This window comes from Nyctibius grandis, chromosome 29 (assembly GCF_013368605.1).
Source record: "Nyctibius grandis isolate bNycGra1 chromosome 29, bNycGra1.pri, whole genome shotgun sequence".
NCBI lineage: Eukaryota > Metazoa > Chordata > Aves > Nyctibiiformes > Nyctibiidae > Nyctibius > Nyctibius grandis.
This window is the reverse complement of record NC_090686.1, coordinates 1,438,618-1,463,409: the sequence shown is the minus strand read 5'-3', so window position 1 is coordinate 1,463,409 and position 24,792 is coordinate 1,438,618. Positions and strand designations below refer to the sequence as shown.

The 24,792-nt window shown below is 53.7% G+C and overlaps 1 protein-coding gene across 7 annotated transcripts in view; it reads right to left on the bottom strand.

The window, feature by feature from the left end:
• Positions 1–799: 799 nt before the first annotated feature.
• The window catches only part of DAG1 (dystroglycan 1), a 53,768-nt gene continuing 29,775 nt past the window's right edge, over positions 800–24,792 (bottom strand). For all 7 annotated transcript variants that reach the window (XM_068419871.1, XM_068419874.1, XM_068419878.1 and 4 more), the window contains exons 2-3: positions 17,344–17,747; positions 800–3,693 (exon numbers count right to left, since the gene is read on the bottom strand). In XM_068419871.1, coding sequence (XP_068275972.1) covers positions 1,285–3,693; positions 17,344–17,625 — 2,691 coding nt within the window. In that variant the 5' untranslated portion in view covers positions 17,626–17,747 and the 3' untranslated portion in view covers positions 800–1,284. The remainder of the gene's footprint in view (positions 3,694–17,343; positions 17,748–24,792) is intronic.

The following is a 24,792-nucleotide window of genomic DNA, read 5'->3' as shown; positions in this document are numbered from 1 at the left end:
GGCACAAACTGCTGGCAGCGCTACACTGGTTTTTAAGTCTTTTTTTTAATAAAACAGTTTGAGGCTGTATCAAAAATTTAGTAAAAAATTAGATTTGAGAGTTCACTGATCTTGTTTTGACTATTAACTATACCCAGCACCTTTTTTTTTTTTGGTCTTTATTTTTCCTTTTTATTTTTTTTTTCTTTTTTAAACTTTTAATCTTTTCCAACAGCACCCAGGCACGGAGCAGCCGGGAGGACGTGTGCGGCCCAGAGCAGGAGGCCAGCGAGGCCGTTCTGGCACCACTCTCAAGGAGGAGTCCTGGCAAAGAGACTGCACAGCGCTACGGAGAAAACACCCCGCTGTCGCCAAAACACCTCGCAGGGAGGGTGTTTTGCTTAAAAAAGACCACCCTGACCCCAAGCAAAGAAGCCGTGGTGGTGCGGGGCCCGGTTCGCCCTCCCACGAGCCCCCCCGGCACAGCGCTGCACCCCGAGGTGTGGGCAGCTGCCCCCGTGCTCAGCCAAAGGTACCCCAGGCCAGTCTGACTCAACTGATGACTATTTTACGATGTGTGAGAAAAATAGGCTTTCTTTGATTAAAAGAAAAAAATAATAAAAGAATCAAACCCCGAACCTAGAAGCCGATTACCCCCTGAGGAAGAGGAGGCTGGCTGTCCTCAAGGGCCAGCCCTAACCAGCCCCGAATCGCCCCTGGAGCTCACAGCAGCACAGCACTGCCTTCCCCCTCCCCAAAAACTACACGTCCCAGTTTAAGGTAAACAGCAGATTAAATGTAAAAACTTAAAAACATCGACTTCAGAAAGTCCCTTGAATTTAATTATTTTTTTAGGCTACCTTTCATGTTACGTCCTGTAGCTAGACACACGTGAATAGAAAAAACAGTACAGTTAGTGTTAAAGGCAAACAGCGGAGACCCAGAGTGCTACCCCAGTGCTGCCTGCTCCTCCCGTCCCCGTCCCCATCCCGTCCCATCCCGTCCCCGCTCCCTGCCCGCCGCCCCGGCCCTGGCCAGAAGCCCAGCCGCCAGGAAGGCGTGGTTTTGAGCCGAGAAATTTTTTTCTATGAATAAAATAAAACCAAAGCTTGTTAGGCAAAAATAAAACAAGTGTCCCCCCGAGTCCCGCGAGCGCTCCGGTGCGGCAGCGGGCGCAGCCGGGGAGGGCCTGCTGGGGAGCGGGCTGGGGTTTTGGGTTCCCGGCTGGCGAGGGGGCTGGCCGGCCCACAGACAGCACTGGCGTGGAGCTGGAGGCCCCTTCTCCCCCCGAGAGCCTCCCGTTCGTTAAGGGGGGACGTAGGGCGGCGGGGACCTGTACGGGGTCATGTTCTTCGGGCGGGAGCCTTTCCCCTCCATGGGTGCAGTGAAGGGGGGGGGAGGCTGGTAGGGTGGCGCGTTGGGGTCCTCGTCCCGCAGCGGCGTGTACTCCCCGATGGTGTCCTGGTTGAGCGGCGTGGTCTCCGGCATGCTCTGGTTGGGGTACTCCGGTGGGGGCAGCGGGGCTTTCTCCTCCTGGAGGATGAGGGGCATGCTGGAAGATGGCGGAGGCTTGGAGTCGTCCAGCTCATCGGCGAAGATGATGGGCACACCTTTCTTTATGAAGGTGGCCTGGTCTTCGATGGTCAGCTTCCCTTTCCTCTTCTTGCGGTAGCAGATCATGGCGATGATGCCAGCCACGAGGAGGATGGCGGCCACCACCACGGCGGGGATGACGGTGTGCAGGTACACGTCGTCCTCACTGCTCTTCTCTGGGTCTTTGTCCGCCACCACCGTCGGCGTCGCCTCCGAGATCACCCTTCCGTCCTTCGTCACGGGGATGAACTGGATGTGTCTGCAGCTGCCGGAGCCGACCACCGACACGTTCAGAGGCTTGAACTCGGGCTGCAAGACGTTGGAGAAAGCCGGGCTCGGCCCGCCGGAATCATCCGCAATTTTTCTGCTCAAAGTCCGGATCTGCTCCCGGGGACAGGGCTCCAGGGGCAGCGTGTTGTTTGTCCACTCCACGACGATGGAGCCTTTGGCGATGTCCTGCACCGTGATGGTGCTGCTGTTCCTGTCGCCAAACGCCAGAGCCAGCTTCTTCACCAGCATGATCTTCTTATTGATGTCGTTCACCACCGCGTTGTGGTCCCCTTCCAGCCTGGCCTTGAACTTTACCGGAGATTTGTCCCCGTGTGGGCGTTTGTGGACGTGGATTTCGAAAGCGTCCACGGCGAAGAGCCCGCCTTTGTCGGTCGCGTACATGAAGTACTCGTGCTTCCCGATGTGGCTGCGGTCCGGCATGCCATACATGAGCTGGCTGGTGCTGTTGAACTGCACCCACGAATTCTCCTCTAACATCTGCTGCTCCTTCAGCTTCAAGGTCAGCTGCAGTTTGTCGGTGGTGGTGTCTTCCTTGTCGTAGAAGGTATCTGACGGTATTTTAACCTCGAAGTAAGTGCCCTCCCACGCATCGACCCTGTCGATGTGGTTCGTCAGCTTGGGCGGCTCGTTTGGCTCCCAGGGCCGGGGGATCCCGCTAGCTGTGGTGCGTAGGCGGGTCGGCGGGGAGGCCGTTGTCAGCTTGGAGATGGGGGATCTGGTTGTGCTGGGAGGCTTCGTCGGACGGGGCGTCTTAGGTCTTCGAGTAGGCCTTCGCGTCGTCGCCGTGGAGGAATCTGTCGTGGATGGCGTGGCTGGCTTCAGAGTGGAGACTCTTGGCTTCTTGGTGGTAGTCGTGGGCGGCGTGATCACCGCGGTGGGCTCTATGTACCCAGGCATCGTGGGGCGAATTGGCACAGAGGCCGTGCCGGTGCCTTCTGTTACCCGGGTTGGCTGGATCGGTCCCAGAGTGGGCGTCTGGATGATGGGGCCCCTCGTTCTGATGGTGACCGTAGGCTTCCTCGGCAGCGGTATGGGCTCCCGGGCGGGGGGTGCCGTTGTCTCCGTGGGAGGCGCGATGGCGGGCGATGTCGGGGTGGGGACGATCCTGGTCGGCGGTTCTTGCGCGGCGGTGGTGGGCGGCCCGACGGCAGTCAAAGGCGTAGGGGTGGCGTTGATCTGCCGCCGCATCCTCTTTGGGAGGTGAGGTTTCTTGTTAGCAATGTGCCAGCCAACAACAGGGTAGCCAAGGCGGGCAGACATGGTTCCTTCCTTAGCTGGAGCCTCCACCTTGCTGATGTTGGGGACACTGTTTTGGCTTAAAGAACATCCCAGTTTCCAGGAAAGTAAGGCCCCGTTTTCCACCACCTTCTTTGCGTTTCCCGGTCCAGCCATGAAGGCTGACATGTCAAAGAGTCTGTTATTTACAACAGGAACCAACTTCATGTTATGAAGTTCCACCTCCGAGAAACTTCTCATTCTGTTTAAGAGTTCAATCCTCTGCTTTGGTGTCATTTTTGTTAAGTCGGCATCCAAAATAACAGTCAGGATAGTGACCGGCTCTTCCGAGCTGCACACGAACGGCGCTGCATCACCCGTGTCTTGGATGGCCACTCGCACCGACTGAGGCTCGTTGTGGTCTTCTTGGTGGACCTCAACAGAGAAGACGTTTGCGGTCTGTGGCACGTAGCTCCCGTTCGGAAAGGGCTGCAGCGTGGTCACCGAGATGTAGTGGACGCCCTTGTCCGTGTCAAGGGGCAGCCCTTCCAGGGAGCTGCCCTCCGCGTTCCAGTGTAACCAAGAAGGCAAGGAATCCTTCCCAGCTTCGGAGATCTACCAAACAAGAGAGAGAAGAAGGTGCTTTTAGAAGTACAGCATTAGGACAAGTTCTAGCAGCAATATTTCATTTAAAGGATTAAAGAAAAAAATCTGAAGCGTAACAGCTGGGGAAGGAACATCCTGGCCGGAGCGGGACAGCCTGTGTCTCCTCTGCATTGTGGCAAGGACAAGCTCTGCAGGGTACACTGGCCCAAAGGGCTTAAGGAGTCATGGGAGGTCATTGAGTCCTGCAAAGGTGCCTTGTCGGCAGGTACCAGCTCTGTAGCACTCGCTGTGCAACTACTAAGCACAAGTGGTTCATTTTCTCCAAGGGCAGAAGGGGAGATCAAGTCACAGGGACAGCCATGAAGCTCAGGGTGAAGTTATGTGATACAGCAGAGTTGATCCAACAACTGCCCTCCTCCTGCTTCTTCCTCTCCCATCTTGCTGCATTCCTCACCTGATCACACCCTGCAAGCCCATTGCTCCAGCAGAACATACATTTTCTTTGCTAACTTTCTGCTTCATCCCGCTGCCCCCAGCAGCCAGGCTGAGCTGGAAGGGCCAGAAGCTGCCAAGCTATGGCTCTGAGTGCCCTGCCTGGACGAAGCACACCAGCTCTCAACAAGCAGCAGCAAATACCGAGAGCTACAGAGATGCTTGAAACACGGCACCCTGCAGTGCCAGCGGATCGGCAAGCTGGGGACGAGGGAGCGGAGCAAAGCCGACGGCTGGTCAGCACAGCACTGCGGTGGCCAGTGTGGGCAGGCAGGGACACGGCCACAGGCTGGGGCACTGCTGGACATCGCACAGGACGGCACACCAGCCTGGCTTTGTACCCAGAGTTAGCTTAAAATGAAGGATTTCACTTTCGTATAATAACTCGCTTCTGCAGGCTAGGAACAATGGGCGGCTTTGGCCCAGACCGCAGGCACCTCAGGACTCCCAGCACGCTATTTACCACCTCTTCTAGGTCAACAGTAACGCTTTCTCTTTTCACACGACTTGTGGTGCAGATTCCTGAAGCACAGCCCAAGAGCACAAGGCTCCCCTTCAAACGGCGCAGTCCAAGAGCAGGGACAACGTACACAACGATGGCATTTCCATACGCTCCAGAGGAGGGAGCTGGCAGCAACCTCACCGGCTGCCTCCACTTCCCAGCCTACTCGTCTGTGCCTTCCTGAGCCCACCCTCCTCTTCCAGCCTCGGGTCCCCTTCCCAGCCAGCCCAGGTCTGGACCCTTTGGGTCCCCTGGCCATTTTGCTCTTGTGGAGAAGACACTGGTTCTCTCCAAAACATCACCAGCAAGGCTGACACCCTGCCAAGGCACTCCTCCTCCCATGCAGGGGAAAGCCTCGTGGGTTGGAGCCCTGGGCACTCCTGCATCCCACCACGGGCCGTAGCCGAGGCTGGACACAAATCCCAGCAGCTGATGTCCATCTGTCTGCACTACAGCCACTCGGGCTGCCCGGTGGAAGGGGTGATGCTGCCAGCTCTGCGGGCTGTGACATTTCCCAGGGCTGTAGGTACCCCAGGACAAGCAATTTGAGCTTCACCACCCTGCCAGGCTCGGAGGGGTTTGGAAAGTGCCTCAGCTGGTCTTTCCAGAGCTCACCACGAGGTATCTCCCTCCACACCCAGAGGAAACGGGACATTTTGGGGCGCACGGAGACAGATTTATCAGCCTGGTTGAGGCTCTGGGCTTGCTGCAGTCCAATGCAGAGCCGTGCTCCAGCTCTGCTCCTGAAAGGGTGCTTTGGTTACTCTGCAATTCTGTAAAGCTCATACATATTTCATAATTTATCCAAAGGCAAAGCTGGGCGAGGAGCTTCGCAAGGAAAGCTGCCTGGCAGGGAGATGGGGCTGGGCTCACCAGACCTGCCCGGCCGCAGGTCCTGCTGGGGAGAGCCCCTGGGACGGACGGACGGGGAGCGATGCCCGGTGCTGCCGGGCTGGGCATGCTGTGAGCCCTGGGTCCATCTCCCACCCCGCGGGCTGCAGGCAGGGCTAGGCAGACCACTGAAAGGCAGCAGGGCTCACAGACACCCCCCCGCTGTGGGTTTTGGCACACTGAAGGGTCTGGACACGCAGCTCTGCAAGGGTGACATAGGACCCGAAAGTCTTTTGGCGAGAGCAGCACTGAGAAAGCTTTTGTGCAAGAGCCGCACAGCGTTTCGGCCACGACCGGAGGGGCAACACCCTCATTCCTCTCCTCTGCGAAGGATCAGCCCCGCTTTCGGCCAGCCTGGACAAGCTGGAGAGAACATCATGAGACACACGCCGGGTACAGTTTATAGAGCAGAGTTTAAAGCTGTTAGCACAGCCCTTGGTTAACTCCTCAGCGGCAATGTCCGAGAGCAGGGAATTCAGATTCCTGCTTCCACCAGACAGAGGCACCCACCCCAAGGGCCACACGCCCTGATGCATCCCCCCCAAACCAAGGCACAGAGATGTGACCATCCTTCCAGTCAGCTCTGCTCTTACCCACGTGTCTGGCAGATAACGGTGGGTCTTGGCAGCACGACCGCTGCGTGCACCCGCTCCCCCGCCGCAGCGAGAACAGGAGCTGCTTTTACCCCTAAGGAAAACCAGCCCTTCACCTGCGACAGGCACGCAGGAACAAAGGGCCAGATTGTCCTTCCTTGGCATCTCTCCTGCCAAGAGAGGACAAAGGCAGGGTCTGATCCTGCCCACCCAGAACCAGGACTGACCTGCATTTGTGTTCCTTCTTTAAAAAAAAAAATGTAATTTCATCGCACCCTCTAAAAACTGCGATGCCAGGGCAGCGGCCAGCGCAACCCAGCATTTACACGAGCAGGACCTGGATGGTGCCACTCTTCATCCCCTGGTGCCAAAATTAGCCACTAACCTGCCCACGAGGGAGGAGGAAGGGCAGGGCTGGGCACATGTTAGGAACAGAAACATAAGGAGCCAGGAGAAAGCCGCAGCGTTACTGAGGCTTACACAATCAAGGAGAATAAAAACTTTAACAGTGAGTGGTTAAATGCACGCTGGATGTGTAATTTCAGGCTGCGTTTGGAACAAATCTCCCCCTTCTGTGCACTCTGCAAAAGCCCTTAATTACAGGATCACGCACTCCATACAGAGCTCTCCTCGAGCCGGGGTTTGCTGTTCCCTCCTCCCATGGCACGGCCCAGGACTCAGGAGGAGACGTACAACAAGCGTTACCTTCGATCTCATGTCACAAGGTGATTCTCTCTGCACTCACGTGTGCTCCTACGTTTGACAGCCAAACTCACTCAGGAAAGGTGGCCAATGCCACGTGCAGAAAGGACAGTCTGAATATTTCTGCTTGGAAAATCATTTTTAACCTATGGTTTACACGTGAGCTCACATTCTTTAAGATCTCACAGTAGAAAATGCAACTGCAGCCAGACCGATTCACACTGAAAACTAGGCTCTCCCAGAAACCAAAACCAGGCCAGGCAATCACCTACTGGGACAACTTGTTCTAGCGGGGATGCGACGGCTGCAAAACATTTATAAACCCACTTAAACTTGATTTAAAAAGAGCTGAGCTAGTTCAGCTGTATTCAACCTGCAAGATGTGGATTGTTTCTAAGGGTTCTGCGAGAGGGGACTGAAAAATCAGGTTTATGTGTATTATGCCAATGAAAGCCATGAAGATGGGTTTCCCCTGGGAAATCTTCAGGAAGGCAACAAGTGTGAGATGCCACGACTCTGCTTTAGACACGGCTACTGCCCTGGCAGCAAAATTCATCCACGTTCACGTAGCAAAGGAAGAGCCCCGCAAGATGAGAGTAGATAATCGAAGCAGTTATCGGGCTGAATAAAAATCCTTGCTCCTACATGAACACTAATCAGCAGAGCCCTCGGCGTGGGTCTGTCCTGGTCATGGTCGCTGCTGTGTTCGTGGGGGTGTGAAACTGGGAGCCCTGGACTCTGTTCTTGCAATGTTCCCTTCAAATATTGCTCTAAAGGGTATTTGCTAAGGCTACACACAGTTAATGATTTGGGATCTCTAGTTTTCTTGTTAAAAAGTTTCCCGGTTTTCTCTGTACACAATAAATATCAGCCTTAAGCCCTGCCATTTCCCTCCAGGGCTCTGGGTTTCAAAATAACTCTTCCGTTGCTCAAGAAGGAAAAAAAAAGGCTGCCTTTGTTTTCCCGTTATTGGAGATAATTGTAAATGAATGCTTATCGGCTAAAGATTACACAAGCCTGGCAGTGTACCGAAGACCATTAAAAAATTAGCCATGTTCGTGATTTTAAGTACATACAGTGGTCTGGCTGGCTTTGAAGACCTTGTTCACAAAGTCCTTTCAGATACCCATGGCCTGTTATTTTTAGGCCAGCAAGAGCAGTCAGCTCATGGAAGAAGATAGCTCGGTTTGATTTGGTTTTTTTTTTAAACTTAGACCTTAAAGCCTTGTGGTCAACAAGGCAAAGATAAGCAAACGAGCACTGAGCAAAACTGTTGCCTCCGAGGGAATTCAGGCAAAAACCGCATTCTTGTCTGCAAAAGTGCCCTCTGATCCTCAAAGTATTTAGTCCTCCTCCTCCTCCTGAATCCTCCAAAAAGGAGGCAGCGAGTCCTTTGCCAGGAGCCAGGTACCGTAGGATCCCGCCACAGGTTTCCCTTTGGCACGGCAGTATGAAATCCTCCCGGCCGCGGAGGTATCCCGTGGGATCTCCCCAGCTGTGCTGCCAGACCTTCCCGTGGGCAGCGACAGCACCCAGGGACTCGGCTCCTTCCTGCGCCCTTTCAAATCAGTCCTAAAACAATGCCTGAGGGCTTTTGGGCAGTGGGGAGCACAGGTACTCCTGCAGCTCTGCCAGATCTCTCCCCGCACCGTTCTCCTCCCCGTGTCCCGCTGTTGCTGAGGCAGACCCCATGCCAGGGATTTCATTTGGAGTATAACTACTGATGATAATTTACTGTACGGCTGGCTTGCTCCTTCAGCATCACCCTAACACCCATGGCCAACAATGAAAAATAGAGAGCTGAGCGCTCTGCATCCGAACTGAAGGCAAGCTGAACTGTGCTCAAGCCCACTGACCCAACCGGTGTTAAACCAAGTCTGCAGCGCTCAGGCTTCTGCAAGCAATTACCCAACGGGCAGGGGAAAGAAAATGGAAATTCAAATGCAATTCAAATGCAAATATAACTGCAGAGAAAAGAGTCAAACCTAAGCTGTTTGCCTAAGCCCAAGCTTCATCTTAACCCCCTGCGAATGCAGCAGCACCGGGCAGTTTTGTCAGCAGAAGCAACAGGCGGTCTCAGCCCCAACCCAGATAAACATGGGGGCAGCTTTCGGGCTGCCTTGTCCCGCACAGGCCAAGCAAGCGGTGGTAGAGCCATGGGTTTCAGATCTGCCCCCCAGTGCTGCTGGAACTGCGGGCACTGCAATGAGTCGTGGTGCTGGTTCAGCCGACCCGCAGCCAAGAGGAGTGATGAGAACACGGGGCTGCATGCTCCGAGTCAGAGGATGGAGCCCTCGCTTTGGAGGCAGGCTCTGCTCGTGGTCCATCGGGTGTATTCCTCTTCTTCACTGACACGAAGATGGAGGCAGTGACCGCAGGCGTGGGGTGTGCATGCAGCCAAGCTGTCCAGGCACCAGTGCCCCAGGCAGGTCGGGGAACACGATGGCTCAGGGCAGGAGCTGGACAACCCTTGGACCGCAACGTCGACGAGTCTTTCCCTAACAGGGAGGTTTGCCTGTATGCAACCAGGAGATGATGCGATAAGGACCCTCCAATCTTATATCCCCCCTCTTTTCCTCAAATACATGCCTCGGATGCAAGGCACAGGAGCTCATGGACAAATCCAAGCTGCTCCAGGACATCTCATGCAGCTTCAGCTGCCGCTGAAAGTCTAAAAACAGCCCAGAGACTTCACTGGCTCTCAGAAATACGTCAGCCTCGGTGACCCGAGTCTTCAGGACCAGCAGGAGCTCACCGCCTCTGTTCCCAGACTGGAAGCTGTATGGGAACAGCCCGTAACTGGTGCTTCCTTTGCGCACAGGGTAGGTCAGGACGGTTAAACTAACCCCGCGTTTTGGCTGGTCCCAGTGAAAAGCCCTGCAAAGCTCTTCCTGCATGTCTCCGTGCACTGAAGCTGTTGCCTTAGAAAAAACAAACCTTTCAGCTCGGAGAGCTGAGCTGAGGGAGAACAAGGCTGCAGAGGCTGTATCGCAGGTCCTGGCCCTCGACTTCAGGTTCAAACTTCAGTCCATGAAGGACTAGGCAACACAGCTGCTTGAAGTAGCTGCTCTACTCTCAAGTGCTCACAAAAACCCGAACGAGAAGTTTACATGTCTGCTGCTAATCTGCATTTTCCACCCATTAAACAGGCAAGTGAAGCCTCGCACACAGAACGCAGTCCTGCTCCGTCGAGGACGCGGGCGCAGGGCTGCGCCGCAGGGACGCGGCCTGCCCCGAGAGCCGCCGCTTTGTCTCACCGACTCCTTTAAAATGGCTTCGCGAGGGCGCAGGCCGAGCGGCGACGCCGCAGCCCATGCCGTCCTCACATACTCCTACCATGACGGCTTCTTTTCCAGATGCGCCTCTGTGCTTGCTATAAGGGCACTATTCAGCGTCCCACTCTGCCTGGGCAAGGGAACACAACAGCTGTTTCACTGGGAGGTCACTACAAAACATTGAGTGTCCCAAGAAATCCTCCTTTCATCGGTCCGTGTGAGCAGCTTGGAAGGATTTGTTTAGCCTGATTGTTGGAGCGGGACGGCGCAGCCCGCCCGCGCCAGGGCTGGGGTCAGCACGGGCTGCCCACACCCTGCTTTCTCCCTTGTTCGGGGGGCGAGCGCGGGGCAGGAAAAGCCTCAAACAGCTTAAAAAAAAAAAAGTTCCAGGCGGGCTCTTCTTTCAGCGTGACTTTTTATAAGTGAAAGGCCAAAGGGAAGCAAAAATACCACACAGCCCGGATGCCAAGTGCCGGGGGTTTAGTGCTGCCGCTGCGCAGCTAACCGACCCCGGCAATTTATGGCTGCCATCAGCAGCTTGCTGGAGAGCTGGCGTTGGAGAGCGCGGCGCGGCACGGCACGGTGAGCCAGACCCCGCAATCTCAGGTCGGCTCCTCCGCAGGATCCTCCTTACCGTCACATTCCTCAGTCTCCCCGACGCTCAGGGCAACAACCCGCAAGAGCAGGACAAAACAAGGAACTTCCCAGCCCGTCTGAAAAGCTGGTTTATAATTAGATTGAGTCACATTTTCCACTCCTCCAAATTCAGAGCTCGTTACTAAGCGCGCACTGAAAATGCCAAATTCCCCGACTCGGTCTCGCTGACGGAAAAAGATAAGCAGCCCCCTCAGCCCCCCAGCAGAAATCTTATCAGCTCATCTTATCGCTAAGATCGCAGCGTGGCAGCTAAGCAAAGCCCTGCCCAACAAGTCCTTTGCCTGGACCTGTTCCAGGAGCTGCCATTTACCCCAGCACGCTCCCCCATAAAGAGCTGCTGTTGCTACACCTCCTGGTTAGCCAAAAGTCCAGGAAAACTGGGCACCCCGGGGACGCGATGAAGCTCACATGCTTCGAGAGAGCCTTTTAGGATACCCAACTAGATGACGCAGCCCCTCAGGAGCACTCTTTGCTTGTCTTCCTCCTTTGAGAAATGCCGCTTTAGTAAAATTCACATTCTGTTAAAACTCTTTGAAATAAGAATCATCGCAAGAGAAAAAAAAAAAAAAATAATCAGTATTTCATATTTTTCTTCCCCAAAACTGAGTGTGCCCTGGCACTGCAGGCTGGTTGCCAACATCCAGCCCTTCGCCTCGGGGTCCGAGTGGGGCTGAGGTGTGCAGCACAGCCCTGACAGCAGGTACTCCATGTCGGGACTCCTGCAACCCAATCTCCACGATCTCGTTTATAAAATAGGATCCCTGACATCTGATGAGAGTAAAGCTGTTCAATAAAAAACACTTCAGTAGAACAACCATTGGAAAATCAGGCTCCTGCTTGGAAAGCAAGACTCCTTTTTGCCCAGGTTCATACCCAAAGCTCCGACAACCCCCCAAACCCGCTGCATAGCTGCACTGCGTCAACCAGCTACATGAGTTAATTCACTTGTTCTAATCGCTTTGCCACCAGCTATGTTTGCATACAGCGACAGCTTCTCGGGGCCCCTGCTACGTGTTTTATCTGTCTTCCCGACAAAGCCCTGGTGAGATCGTGCACTTGTGAACGGGAAAAAAAAAATACCAGGAGCCAAGACACTGCCAAGAAGAGGAAGACTTAGCTGTGCTCACCTGAAAACTTCTCCTTAGCATCGGCTGACGAACCTGAGCAGCAGATCTGCTCCTCGGGATTCATCCCATACCTAACACGCTCCTAGGACGAAGGCAGGTCGGCAGCTTTATGTATCTTCAAGGGAGACACAGCAAATCCCCTGCTCGTGCAGGGACGTGCCTCGGGAAGCAGTGCACACCAGGAGCTCCTCTCCTTCAGCGTACTTTATAGAGCCACCTTTAAACAAAAGCCATTAAATTGCATGCCTTTAAATACTGCGGGCATATGCATTTGGGATATTGGACTGTGCAAGGGCTCAAATACCTTGTGGGTACGCTGGTGCTGGAGGGAACTGGGTGTATCCCCGCATCCCAAGGGAAGGGAGCAGATATTGCTACAGCAACGCCAGTTAGCGACTGTGTTTCATCCTCAGATCCCAGTGCAGTGCCTGGTGTTTCTGGAGAGGTGTTTGCAACCCGGCTGTCTCTTGTTCAGTGCACCCAGCCTAAGGAAACGCCACCGCAGGCTCTAGCCTCCAGCTCAGAGTCAGTAAGCCCTTCTCACCGACTTGGGGACACCAGGTGCTTTCTACGGCAGTTTCTGCACCAAGTCAGATCCACGTCCTGCATGCGGGGCGGAGGTTATCACCACGTAATGCCCTCCATTGTGTGGGTTTTCTTTCATGGACTGAGGCCAGTGTCAGCTTTCCCAGTTTGTGGCAGGGTATCATCACTGGTGGGATGAGCGGAGAGCCATGCTCCCTGCAACAGCCACCGTCCCAAATGCTGACAGAGGTGCTACCAGTGTTAGTGCCACCGTCCTCGCCTTGATTGTTTGTGTCGTCACCCGGACAGCAATGGGAAGCTTAGGTTTTCATAAAAGAAAAACGGGACAACCTTAGAAATGGGACTAGCAGACCTCATGGAGACCAAGATCAGCGCTGCAAAATCAACAGTCACGCACCTTGGCTAATGTGCCCTTCTGGGACCTCCACAACTGGAAGCAGAAAAAACTCCAGACCTGTCTATTTCAGCTGATGGCAAGGCGTCTGAGCCCAAGTAAGGCAGAGGTGGAAAAGCAAACAATTGTAGGATATATCAAACAAGGTTATTTATAGAAGAGAAAAGGAAGTTTTCTTTATACCTTTATACCAGGCTCTGGTAAAATTTCATCTAGAGAATTATGTGTAGCTGTGGTCATGCAAACATAAGAAAAACAAACTCAAGCTGGAAGGGGTGCAGAAGACAGTTGCAAAGATGAGGAGGGGAAAAGAAAGCTTATTTTATGAAAAAGACTAAAGAGGCAGGCTTGCTTAACCAAATAAAATCAAGATAGAGGAATATGCCTGTCACTTATAAATACATAAAGGAAGTAAATATTATGAAGGTAGAATTGATTTAAGCTAAAGGGCATCACATATAAATATTTCTAGCCATCTCTAAATTTAGGCTAGAAGCTGCATTTTAAATCAGAGCAGCCAGATTCTGGAGCAGCTTCAAATGGCAGGAACAGGAAATTCACCTTCGGTCTTTGGTCCGAGCATGATCTGTTCAACAACAGGACACAGCTGAGAGGGAAGGGGTCAGACTCTGCGCAGCCTTTGGTGGAAATGGGGCGAGGAGATCATCAGCTAATGACGACTGACCATGGTGAAGGTACCAGCACCAACGCCCCCGGTTATCCCGCTCCCAGCCAGCCTCTGCCAGGAGCCAGGGGGAACCTGCACACCCCCGCACTGCCTGCCTGCAGGGCAAGGGGCTGTATGGTATGGGGGAGATCGGGTGTTCTAACCCAGCTCTGGTAAAAACGCCAAGGGTTTGGTGTCAAACGCAGCAGGAAGGGCTGTGAGCTGTTAACTCTTTTGGGAAGGGACAGCAAAGGGCCTTCAGGTCCAAGACGCCTTCAGACACCAGGAGAGCAATCTTGCAGCGAGAAGCCTTGCCATAGAGAGGAAGCTCCAGAATCACAGAATCAACTAGGGTAGAAGAGACCTCTGGGATCATCGAGTCCAACCTTTGACCTGACACCACCCTGTCAACTAGACCATGGCACTAAGTGCCATGTCCAGTCTTTTCTTAAACCCCTCCAGAGATGGTGACTCCACCACCTCCCTGGGCAGCCCGTTCCAATGTCTAATGACCCTTTCTGAGAAGAAATTCTTCCTCATGTCCAACCTGAACCTCCCCTGGTGCAACTTGAGGCTGTGTCCTCTAGTCCAGGACAGCATCTGGAATGAACTGCCACCGAATTCAACAGCTGAAACACCTGCAGAGCTGCAGCCGCCCTTCAGAGACACGTTAACGCCTGACCAAGGCACCCGCTCAGCATGACAAGGCACAGGTGAACGGGGTTTCTAATTGCCAGCCATGAGTTATAACAGCCACAAAGCCTTGCTGGCAGCTGGCTCGGAGCAACACAGAACCAAGACTCTGAAATTAAGACACAAAGCAGGATTTTTTACTTCTTTTCTGCGTCCACCTTTGCATCTTGACTAGTTACCTGAGTGCGTCAGAATAAACTGGCTTTTGTACCTAACCATAAAATCTGACCTGTTCCTAAGCAGCTTGGGGGTGGCAGGGAAACCCTGGCGACCGCTCCCGGGAGCACATACCTGCTTACACCCAGAGCCCACGTATCTGTGCAGGAGTGCGTGCCTGCGAGGCACTCCTCCGCCACGCTGCACATGCCAGGCGTTGTTTCCATCCCACAACCAAGTTTGCAGAGAAAAGTATTTTGTCTACAGCCGGCTGGAATCTGCTAACAGGCAGGGAGAGGATCTGAGAAGCAGCTTCGAGGCGATCCCCACAACAATACAAAACGAGCCTCGAAATAATCAGCGGGAATTATGTAGAAATGAAGCAAGCACACCTTCTTCAGGCTCCAGAGGGGAAGCTCCTGGGAGTCAGGAGACAACAACTGCCAGCTTTTTTTAAAAAAAACCCATGAAATTATTGCAAATTTCTTTGAAATATAAAGGGTCTGAGTATAGGCAACCACTTGTCATTGTAAACTCTGACCCACTGCTTCATCTCAGAGGGCACGGCCCTTATTCTTTGTTATTAGTGTTTAAGTACAGCAGCTAGCTAGATCCAGAAGTATTACACTTCTACTGCTCTAGCTGAGAAACGCACGGCAGCCTGAGAAAAAAAAGACCAGAGCAACTAGCCCTGAAACTTTCCGGTGAAACAAAAATGCACCCCAGCACCCAAAACTGCCTACGCAGTTCTCACCAGCCAGGAACCGAACCCCCGTAGCAAAGCTGGGCTGTGCTCAGCAGCCAACACGCGTCCTCTGCGAGACAGAGACCTTCCAGATACGCTGCCTAAGCAAGGCTGCTAACAGTGCCCTAGAGCCTCCCGTGCTTTTAAAAATCGATTTCAAGGTGAACAGATGCAGCACGCAGCTGGGCAAGCCCACGGACGAGCATGAAAAATCGCTTCCAGCGTTTACTGAACTACACGCAACCAGCAGCTGCTGGGTCCTGCTCCAGCACAGCCCGTGTACGGCTCTTCAGGCATCGGCTGGAGTTAGCAAACACGCCTCGACACTGGAGTGGCAGAGGTACTGTCTGAAGCTATCAGATGGGGTTGAAATAATCCATCAGAGGATTTTCCTGCACCTACCGGAGCTGTCACAGATGACTGTCGTGGCAGGAAAAGGAGATGGAAGAAGCTGTGGTGTTATACAAACACTGAAAATTGTTCTTGCCACCCAAGCAGCCGTTAGACAACAGCAGAACAAGCCGTTCTGATGCAAAATCCCAAACCAAAGTTATCGTTTCCGTAACACAAGCTCTTGGGTTCATGGCACCCACCCGGACTGTTGCAGCCCAGTGCTATGCAGGTGTCCCCTCCTCTGACTCCTCCAGCCAGGTGCTCACCCACCACCTTCCTCCTCCCCATCTGACCGTCTGTCGATAAGGCGCATTCGTCAGATTTTCTGCCTGCCACTGGCGCGTCACGGTCCCGGCACCCTCGCTGGAGCCAGCGAGATCACGTATCTGGATCGAGATAACTGCGTGACAGTACGCAGAGCGAAACCAAACCTGCCTTCAAGGAGAAGCTGAAGTGTCAGACTTTCTCCCGACTCGCCCTCCATCTCCCGCTGATCTTCTGAGACACACCAGAAGCTTGCCTTTTTATAATGTTTTCTAAAAATGGATTTTTAAAACTATTTTTCAATTTTGCTCTCTGAAAAAAATTCCAAGATTGGAAGGTAATTCTGTTTTCTTTTTAAAAACAGAATTTTCTGAACTCTCCATGATCCAAGCAAGCAGATGCTAAGAAGACAACTTCTCAGCACCCTCCCAGGAAAGGACTAAAGATGAGCAAGCGTGTGCTCGGCAGCGTGCCTACCCTCCTCCGGGCTATTCTGACACTTTCTTGCCCTCAGGACCGATTCCAAAACTCAGTTTTCAGGTGTCTGCAGTGCCAGCGGCACGAGGGTAAGTCGGATAAAGAGAAAGGCTCCCATCTTTCCCAAGAGAACTTCGGGACGAGGTCAGGAGACTGTGTCAAAGGCAGCCCAGAGCCTCGCTGGCAGAACAAGGTCTATTTGTCTAGCAATGTTTTGTTACCACAGCGAAGCAAACTCCCCGGGCGTCAGAGACGCAGTCCCAGGGAATCCATCCTCCCCAGATCCTGAGGCGACACCTCCTTACGAATGGGCCCATCGTCCAGGGGCAGAATATCTCACAGTTTAAATAAAATCATAGAAACACAGAACGGTTTGGGTTGGAAGGGACCTTAAAGATCATCTAGTTCCAACCCCCTGCCACAGGCAGGGACACCTTCCTCTAGACCAGGTTGCTTAAAGCCTCATCCAGCCTGGCCTTGAACACTGCCAGGGAGGGGGCAGCCACAGCTTCTCTGGGCAACCTGGGCCAGTGTCTCACCACCCTCACAGGAAAGAATTTCTTCCTAATATCTCATCTAAATCTCCCCTCTTTCAGTTTAAAACCATTCCCCCTCATCCTGTCACTCCATGCCCTCGTAAAAAGCCCCTCTCCAGCTTTCCTGTAGACCCTTCAGGTACTGGAAGGTGCTAGAAGGTCTCCCCGGAGCCTTCTCTTCTCCAGGCTGAACAGCCCCAACTCTCCCAGCCTGTCTCCATAGCAGAGGTGCTCCAGCCCTCTGAGCATCTTTGTGGCCTCCTCTGGACTCGCTCCAACAGCTCTGTGTCCTTCTTATGTTGGGGGCAAATACAGACAACAAACCTGATCAGTCATCCCTGAGAAGTCTCCTCTCTTCATTATAGAAGAAAGGAACTTTACAATGAGGTGAGGACTTTATTTTTTTTTTTTAAATCCTTCTCCTACAGTCCTACAAAACTTTAGGGCTGCTTCAAAGCACCCTCATGACCCAGCCTGTTAGTGGGGTGACTAGCTCGACTCCTGCAAGAATATAACTAAAAACCAGCCTCAGGGAACGGCATTTCTCACCTGGACAATTTCTCCATTGGAAGCAATTAAATCCGTTGGGATGGAGACTCTGAAGAAGCGTCCCACCACGGCAGAGCTGTCCGGTATGCCCACCACAGCCGGCACAGTCTCCCGGAGGTCCGAGAGCACGGAGTGCATGGAGGCCTCTAGCTGGTTTTCCCAGTCCCGAACCACTTCTGCCGGCTCGCTGGGCCAGTGGCAGTGAGCAGAGGCGGCCAGCAGCAGCACGGGGAGCCAAGTCCTCCCCAGGAAAGGGGGCTGCAGCAGGCATCCAACAGTCATTCTTCCCAGCGGTGACGGTGCTCCGGCCGGAAAGGGGACCACGGGGAGTCTGCAGGCACTGCAGCGTAGGCAGGGGATCCGCCACTCCTTCACAGCAGCCTCATCTTAGGAGTCCTGGGAACCTGGTTAAACAAAGGAAACCCAATCAGCACATGAATGACGACACCCAGGCTGCCAGCTAACACATACAGACCTCCCTACAACGGACGGACGGCGGGCTACCTGCCTCCCTGCCCTCTCGTGTCAGTGTTTTGAGTTAACCGCAGGAGTTAACACTACCAGCAAAGACAGCAAGAGCTTCTCAGCTCCTTTTCTGACGTACAGCATCTCTAGAGAAACAAGATCCTCCTCCTTTTCCATGCACACAACCACGTTTCTGCTGCTCTGGAGCCACAGCATCCCAAGACAGCCACAACGAGGGAGACGGCACCCCGGCAGATACAATCAAAGCTGAGGCAGAGCATCGCAGTAATAGGTGACCTTCCAAGGCAAGCCGAAGTCAGGCTGGGCCAGCAGTGGATTTAAATGCCAGTTACCCAGAATGAAGGCCTCAAGAAACCTTTGGTATCCCAAAGCTGCCATCTCAACAGCTTGATGCATGACAAATGCTTCTGCTCCTCTGACCCATGAGCCTGGCTGTCAAGCCAGGTCCCCTCTCAGTTCCAGCTTTTGGTATTAGTGTGTTTAGACTTGATTTGGGGGCCCAACAATACACCCCCCAAAATCAGACTGCAGTAAGCTATACACACGTTGCTACCTGCCGTCCAGCTCCCAGCTGCTTGCACAGCTCGCTTGGCCCCACACTGCCAAGAAACATCTCCAGCTTTGCTGTTTTCTTCTTTGACTGGCTCCCTCCCCATCCCCACCCTCTCTCTGGTCCCTTGCATCAGAGCTTCTATTTATTTTAGCCCGTTCCAGCTGCGTTGTGTGATGCACATCAGGTCGTCCCAAGAGACCCTGGAGCCAGACCGGCTGGGAAGGGAAAACCCACGGCGTCCTGCCCTTGCAGAGCTCCCGGGGCAGCATGACAGCAGGACCAGCTGTCCTGTTGCGCTGCGGCCAGGCAAGCGCCTATCGCCCACCGCAGGCTTGCAGAAGCAGGCAGAGGGCCTGTCCACGCAGGCAACCAAGCCCAAGGTTACCACAGCAGGCTCTAGGAATAACAGGAGAGAGAAGATTTGGTTGCTCACTCTAAAACCTGCACTCTAGAGAAGCAGCGTGTAAGGACTAGCGCATCCTCACCCCTCAATGGGCCTTTTCACACCAAAGGGGTGATGCAGAGGGGCTGACACCTCCCATCCCAAGGTAATGGACCCAGTGAGCAAAGAGGGCTGTGGGTAGCAGAAATTATGAACCAAATGCAATAACCTCTGGGTACAGCATCCACGAGGCAGATATGTGACCTGGCCGCTGTCGGTCGCAGAAAACCTGTCTCACATGAAAGGCAAAAGAAACAGCAGAGGCAGAATAACATTGCTGTTATCTGCAAGACAGCTGGGAGGATGGTTGGTGAGATGCCAGTGCTAGAAGAAAGCCCATTCCCCTGCTGCTCTTGTCCTTCCGACAGCCTGAACTGTCTGGGACAGGAATACACCAGAAGAAACAACAGGGAAGCCAAGTCCGGGCTTTTCCCAAAGGCAGCTGAGTGCATCGTGGTCTTCACCTGGAGTGAGATGCCTAAGCTGCTTCTCCAGAGATTATCATCAGGAAAGATGAAGTGGTTGGGCAGGTAAGGACAAGTCACATCTCTCCTACCAGCTCCCTGCATGGTCAGAGGATCCAACACACACCAACTGATTTTGGATGAACCCAGAGTCCCCTCAGCAAGGAGATGACTACCACAGCAGATGTCTGGGGGAGACTATCCAACAGGCTGTGTGAATGAGCTATAGAGATGGAGCAGCCTTCTGCAAGAGGTCCTGAGGAGGCCACCGATCGTCACAGCGGGCAACTGGGTGACTCTCATCCCTGCACAGTGCCTTAAACAAGCAGAAAGAGGAACCACCTTCAGCCTCCATGGAGCCCGGGGTATGGACATGGCAGCAATGATGCCTTGTCCGTGAGCTACTTCTCCCGAAGCCTGCTTGTTGGGAAGTCCTTCTGCACAAGGGACTAGACAGCAACCCGTCCAGCAAGTACAGGCAGGATCAGAGACTCGCCGGGAGCCGGAGGAGGAATGTGGCAGCAGCAGAACCTGGCAGCTCCATGGCCGAGATGCTATCAGCATGGAAACATGGCTGCCTCTCACAGCTGTGCCGAGCCTCCACACCTGAGCAGAGGAAAAACACCCCAGACAACCAGACACCCAGCACACAACCACACGGAGCTGTAAAGACACCTGGAGAGGTTCAGCACCACATCTCCAGGCCAGCCCCTGGCCCATCACAGCTGCAGTGGAGCTTGTGCACGAGCACAGTGCAGCTCTGCGTTGCTCAGCCAAATGACATGGTCTGGCCTTGGACGTTTTTTGTTGGATGGAGTATTCGGGCAGAAAGGAGTTGGTTCTTGATATCTGTGGTGAGTGGGAGAGGAAGATGAAGTCATCACCCATTCCAGAAACAATTATCGGAGCAGGCAACAAACAGTGCCCGTCTGATACGTGCCCCTGAGCCAAGCAACTCACGCTCTGGCCATGAAGATCTGACGTGATGCTCACAGGTCACACAAATTCTGAATTTCATTTTAGGAGATCTACAGAGGAACAGTCTCTGCATATGGAAGCAGAGCACACAGGAGGTATATGAGGAATTCAGTAGCTGACAACAAAAGGGAAAAACCAGGAGAGCTGAGAACAAACTTGCACCGCCAAAAAAAAAAATCTCTTTAACGCAACTCCACCTCACCAAACAATTGACAGAAGCTGAAACAGTGCCAGCCTCTCACGCTGTGTGCGAAGGAGGAAAGGCAGGGTGGTACAGCTCTCCAGATAGCTGGAACAAGGCACTGCCCTGCAGTGCCGAGGTCCACGTGCGCTATGGCATCAAGGCAGAATGCTTTTTGGGATAGGAGGTCCTCTGCCTACAAGCCAGTAGTCCTGCTCAGCAAGCCGCCTGGCCACCAGCACTGCAGGTCCCGAGGCAGCTGCAAAACAGAGCGAACGTTACCTGCGGCGAGGCTGGAACAAGCACTGGGGACCCGTGTGGTGCCTCTGTCAAGCTCAAGAGCCCACATCATTTCACGTGGTACTACCACGCGCAAAACCCAGACTCGCTTAGCGTTTGAGACATGGTCCCAGTTGGATGTGGAAAGAATCAGTGTTCTGGATCATTGGCCGTGACCAGTGAGTGACACGGCGCTGGAGCTCTCCGGGAGCAAAGATCTCAATGCTTCACAGTTTCCCACAAGCTCAAATCAGGGCCAAAACCCAAATGCAGATGGCATTCTGCAGGTGGTCTTCTGCTGATCTCTGGGAAGCATCAGGCCGTAGGGCCGACTGACTTAGACAGCACTTTCAAGCTACAAGGGAAGGCCAGACCACCCCAGCTTCTCTACGTGGCACCGTGCTCCTTCTTCCAGCAGGATCTGTACTGCCCAGCTCCGCAGAACAAACACAAAGGTTCAGGTTAGTCCTGAATTTCAGGATGTTTCGTTCCGTCTGATCTTCTGAAAGAACTGACTTTCTCTTTATCCTCCTTCTTCTGTGAGAGCTCGTTTGGTCTCAACTTCGAGCCTCCAGAGTGTTGGATGAGACATCAAAGCCAGTATCAACATCTGCTTCAGTCCTAGCGCTCGGTGCACGTGCCAACGTTGATGCCTGATCTCCAGTGCCAAACCCCCCATCTCAGAGACACAGAGCTGGGCCTGCTTGGTGAAGTTATGTTGATATGATGCTGTGCTTGATATGATGCTGACTTGTCAAGACAAGGCTGGAGCTCGCTCCTTCTCCATGCAGCTACAAGGCCCGCTGCCATGTAAGGCACATGCTCTACCTTCGTTATTCAGGAATGCAGAATAGCACAGGCAGCAGATGGGACCGAAAGGAAGGACTGAGAGCAGGACAAAGGAGCTACTCCCAGCCACGCATCTTCCCAGAGACCTTTCCTTCTGCCCATCACAGGATGGGGAGCATCGGGCCAGGGGAAGCGCCCTGGCAGGAGGAGTGTGGCTGCCCCAGATATCACTCTTCCTCCGTGGACAATTACACCACTGCTTCAGCGAGAACCAGGGAAAGTGAACTCTCCATCCAGCTGCATGTAATCCAATTGCCCAAGCACACAATCACATCACTGGGCCGCGGTAATTAATCACCACCAGCATATTAATGCCCCTGAGCCTCGCAGGCAGAAAGCGCGGGTAACTGCCGTGCAATCCTCTACTCCAGATAAGAAGGTGTTAGGAGAGTTAGAAGGAATCCCACTTACCTGATTGCTTATTTACCAATATCCTCATTAAAGGAAGCACTAAATGAGTGGCCTTTCTCCAAGGAAGCAAACTAAAGACTGCTAAAAAAGGCCAGTGCAACTTTCCAGAAGAGAGCTATTGTCTCTGCAAAGATCTCCTGTGCGTGTTTCCACAGGAGATCTCTGGGCAAGTCCCGTCAGCTGCCACACGCCTGCGTGTCAAGGCAGCGAGCAGGAGGAATGATGAGATCCAGCGTCACCGGCCAGGCACACAAAGATGGCACTCTGCCGTACATGCTCCCCGCTCCAAAACATGACAGCAGGCACCGACGGTGCCAGCCCGGCGGCGCGGTCCCGGCAGTGGCGGCCGGTGCTCCCTACGTGTCTGCGCGGGGCTGAAGGAGTCTGGGGAGGGCGGCAGGAGGGAGAAACCGCTCGGAGGCAGCACGTCTGGGCAGAGCAGCCCAGCACCAAGCGTATGAACTAACAGACACAGTCTCCTCAAGTCTAAGAGCACGCCAGTCTGTGAGCTTGACACATTAGACGCACAAAGAACGCTCTGGAGCGTGAAATTGAGGAAACAGTAAGAGTTTCTACATTGCGCAGCTCCGGACGTCCCCTGAAAGGCAGCAGCCCCTCCAACAGCCCACGTTACAGGCTATGGAACGTGCTGCAAATGACTCTGGGGGTTATTTCCAACCTCAACAGCTTCAGCCGTGTGCGTTCACAGATGACCCAGGCTCCAGACGCTGCTGTGCCTGTGATGAGCTATGGACAGGGACGCGCAGGAGGGGAACTGCACTGGGATGCACTCGTCGCATGCAGACTAACCGGCACGCAGCTGCTGCGAGGGAGCAGGCAAGGTGGAGGAAGGAAGGGGCACCTCTGTGCTCAGGGCGACGGCACCCTGTCCTGCACAGCACCTGCAGGGATGGCGGCTTTACACCGAGACTGGATGTCTTCTCTAAAAGACAAGTTCATTCTAACGCTGCAACCACAGCTGCCTGCCTACAGCCATACGTACCTCAAAACCAAAGCAGCAGGCAGCTTGGTATCACAGATGGGACTGCAAGAGAAAGCCTTCTCAGCAGGGAGCCCCAGAGGAACGCTCCGGGAGCCCCTTCCACCCTCTGCCCCCTGAGCCGGCTGACAAGCTTGCCATCGTTAGCTGGTCACCCCAGACACCACCAGAAGAGGATGTACACACCGAGCCGTACTCAATTCTTTGCCCTAAAATTGCATTTCAGCGCGCTCTTCTGCAGCTACGCCCAACCCTGTGTTGTCACCAAGTTAAACGCCCAACAGAACACACATGTAGCCCAAAGGACATACATACAAAAAAGATGCTTTTTTCTGTTTTGTCCCTTCTTGTATTTCTGTGTTGCTTGTCTCCAGCACATCTGGTGTCAGTAACAGGAAACCCCGACACTGAAAAAAAAAAAAAAACCCAAAACAAAACCACCCCAAAACAGCAGTGCTAAAAATGCGTGCTGGGCAGGGGAACAAGCAGCACCCTCCTGCTGAGGGGGACCACGGCTGCAAACTGCCACTGACTTGTTGCTTCAAGTCACACATGCCACAAGCAGCTCCGCGAAGCTTGTACGGGAAGTGGTCACAGCAATCGACACCTCGCAGCGGTCTTTATTCCGCTAGAGTAAGCACCAAGATATTTAACTTTCCTACAGCTTAATGGAAGACAACAGAAAGCTTCCTCTTCCTTTTGTTTAAAACTACAGTTTTGTGCCACCAAGAGGGGAAGAAGCCTTCCCACAGCCCTCTCATTTGCATCTCACATCTCCCCTTGGCCAACGAAACCTCCTTGTGGTTCTCCCCCAGCCTGGGACCAGACACCGACTGACAGCAGAGTGCTGAGTGAGCGGTCAGGGGAAGCTGGACCACTCCAGACACCACACAGCTTGTGTGTTCATTAAGATGTGCAATCTCCGGCACTTCTTGCAGAGGAAGCTCTCAGATAGAGAGAAAAGATGCAAAAAGCAGAATTTCCCCTTTTTAACCTATATTGCATCTGCCTGTCCAGAAGCTGGGCCACCCTACTGCCCTTCCCAGCTGGAGACTCTGCTCCCGGGAAGACTCCTTGCCCTGGAAGAGATAAGTGCTGAGGACTTACTCTCGGTATCCCTCCCTCCAGCAAGAGCTGTGCAGGGGGGGGAAGCAGCCCCAGCAGGAGCTGTGCAGGGGGAAGCAGCCCCAGCAGCCCCCCAGGACCTCCAGCCAGGGGCACTCCTGCAGCAGTGCGTGCAAGGGCCACTGCAGAGCAGCAGCAGAAGCACAAAGGATGCCAGAGCCCTTCTACCAGCATGTTTTTCTCTTCCTGCAGAGTACATATCCCCTGCAAGGTGCAGCAATAAAACTCCTTCTGGAAGCAAGCGCCTTCCCCGGCCTCCCGCAGGCCTGGGGAGGCAGGAGAGGAGGAGTACGGTACCCACAAGCACCTCTCGACTACCCACCGGCACACTGACCTGACTCCTGCAGCACTTTTTGTCACACAGATGTCCCCCCGCTTGTCAATCCCGCTCGCTTAGCCCCTGTGCGTGCTGCTTGTCCTGTGCTCGAGCCATGCCTGGAGGGGCTGCTGTGCCTGACCCGTGGCAGTGACCGGCAGCCGCAGGTTTTGGCTGGGCGAGAACTTCTGAATCTTTGATGAAAGTTTCAGCAACCACAATCAATCCCTTCCTCCCACTTTATTATTCCCAGACAGCCAACTCAGATCCTATCTTCAAGTGCATTCAGTTGAAAGGAAACTCAGATATTATCTTCCCAAGTATTTAGAAGGCCTCAGAGATAATTTTTTCCCTGTAATTACAAA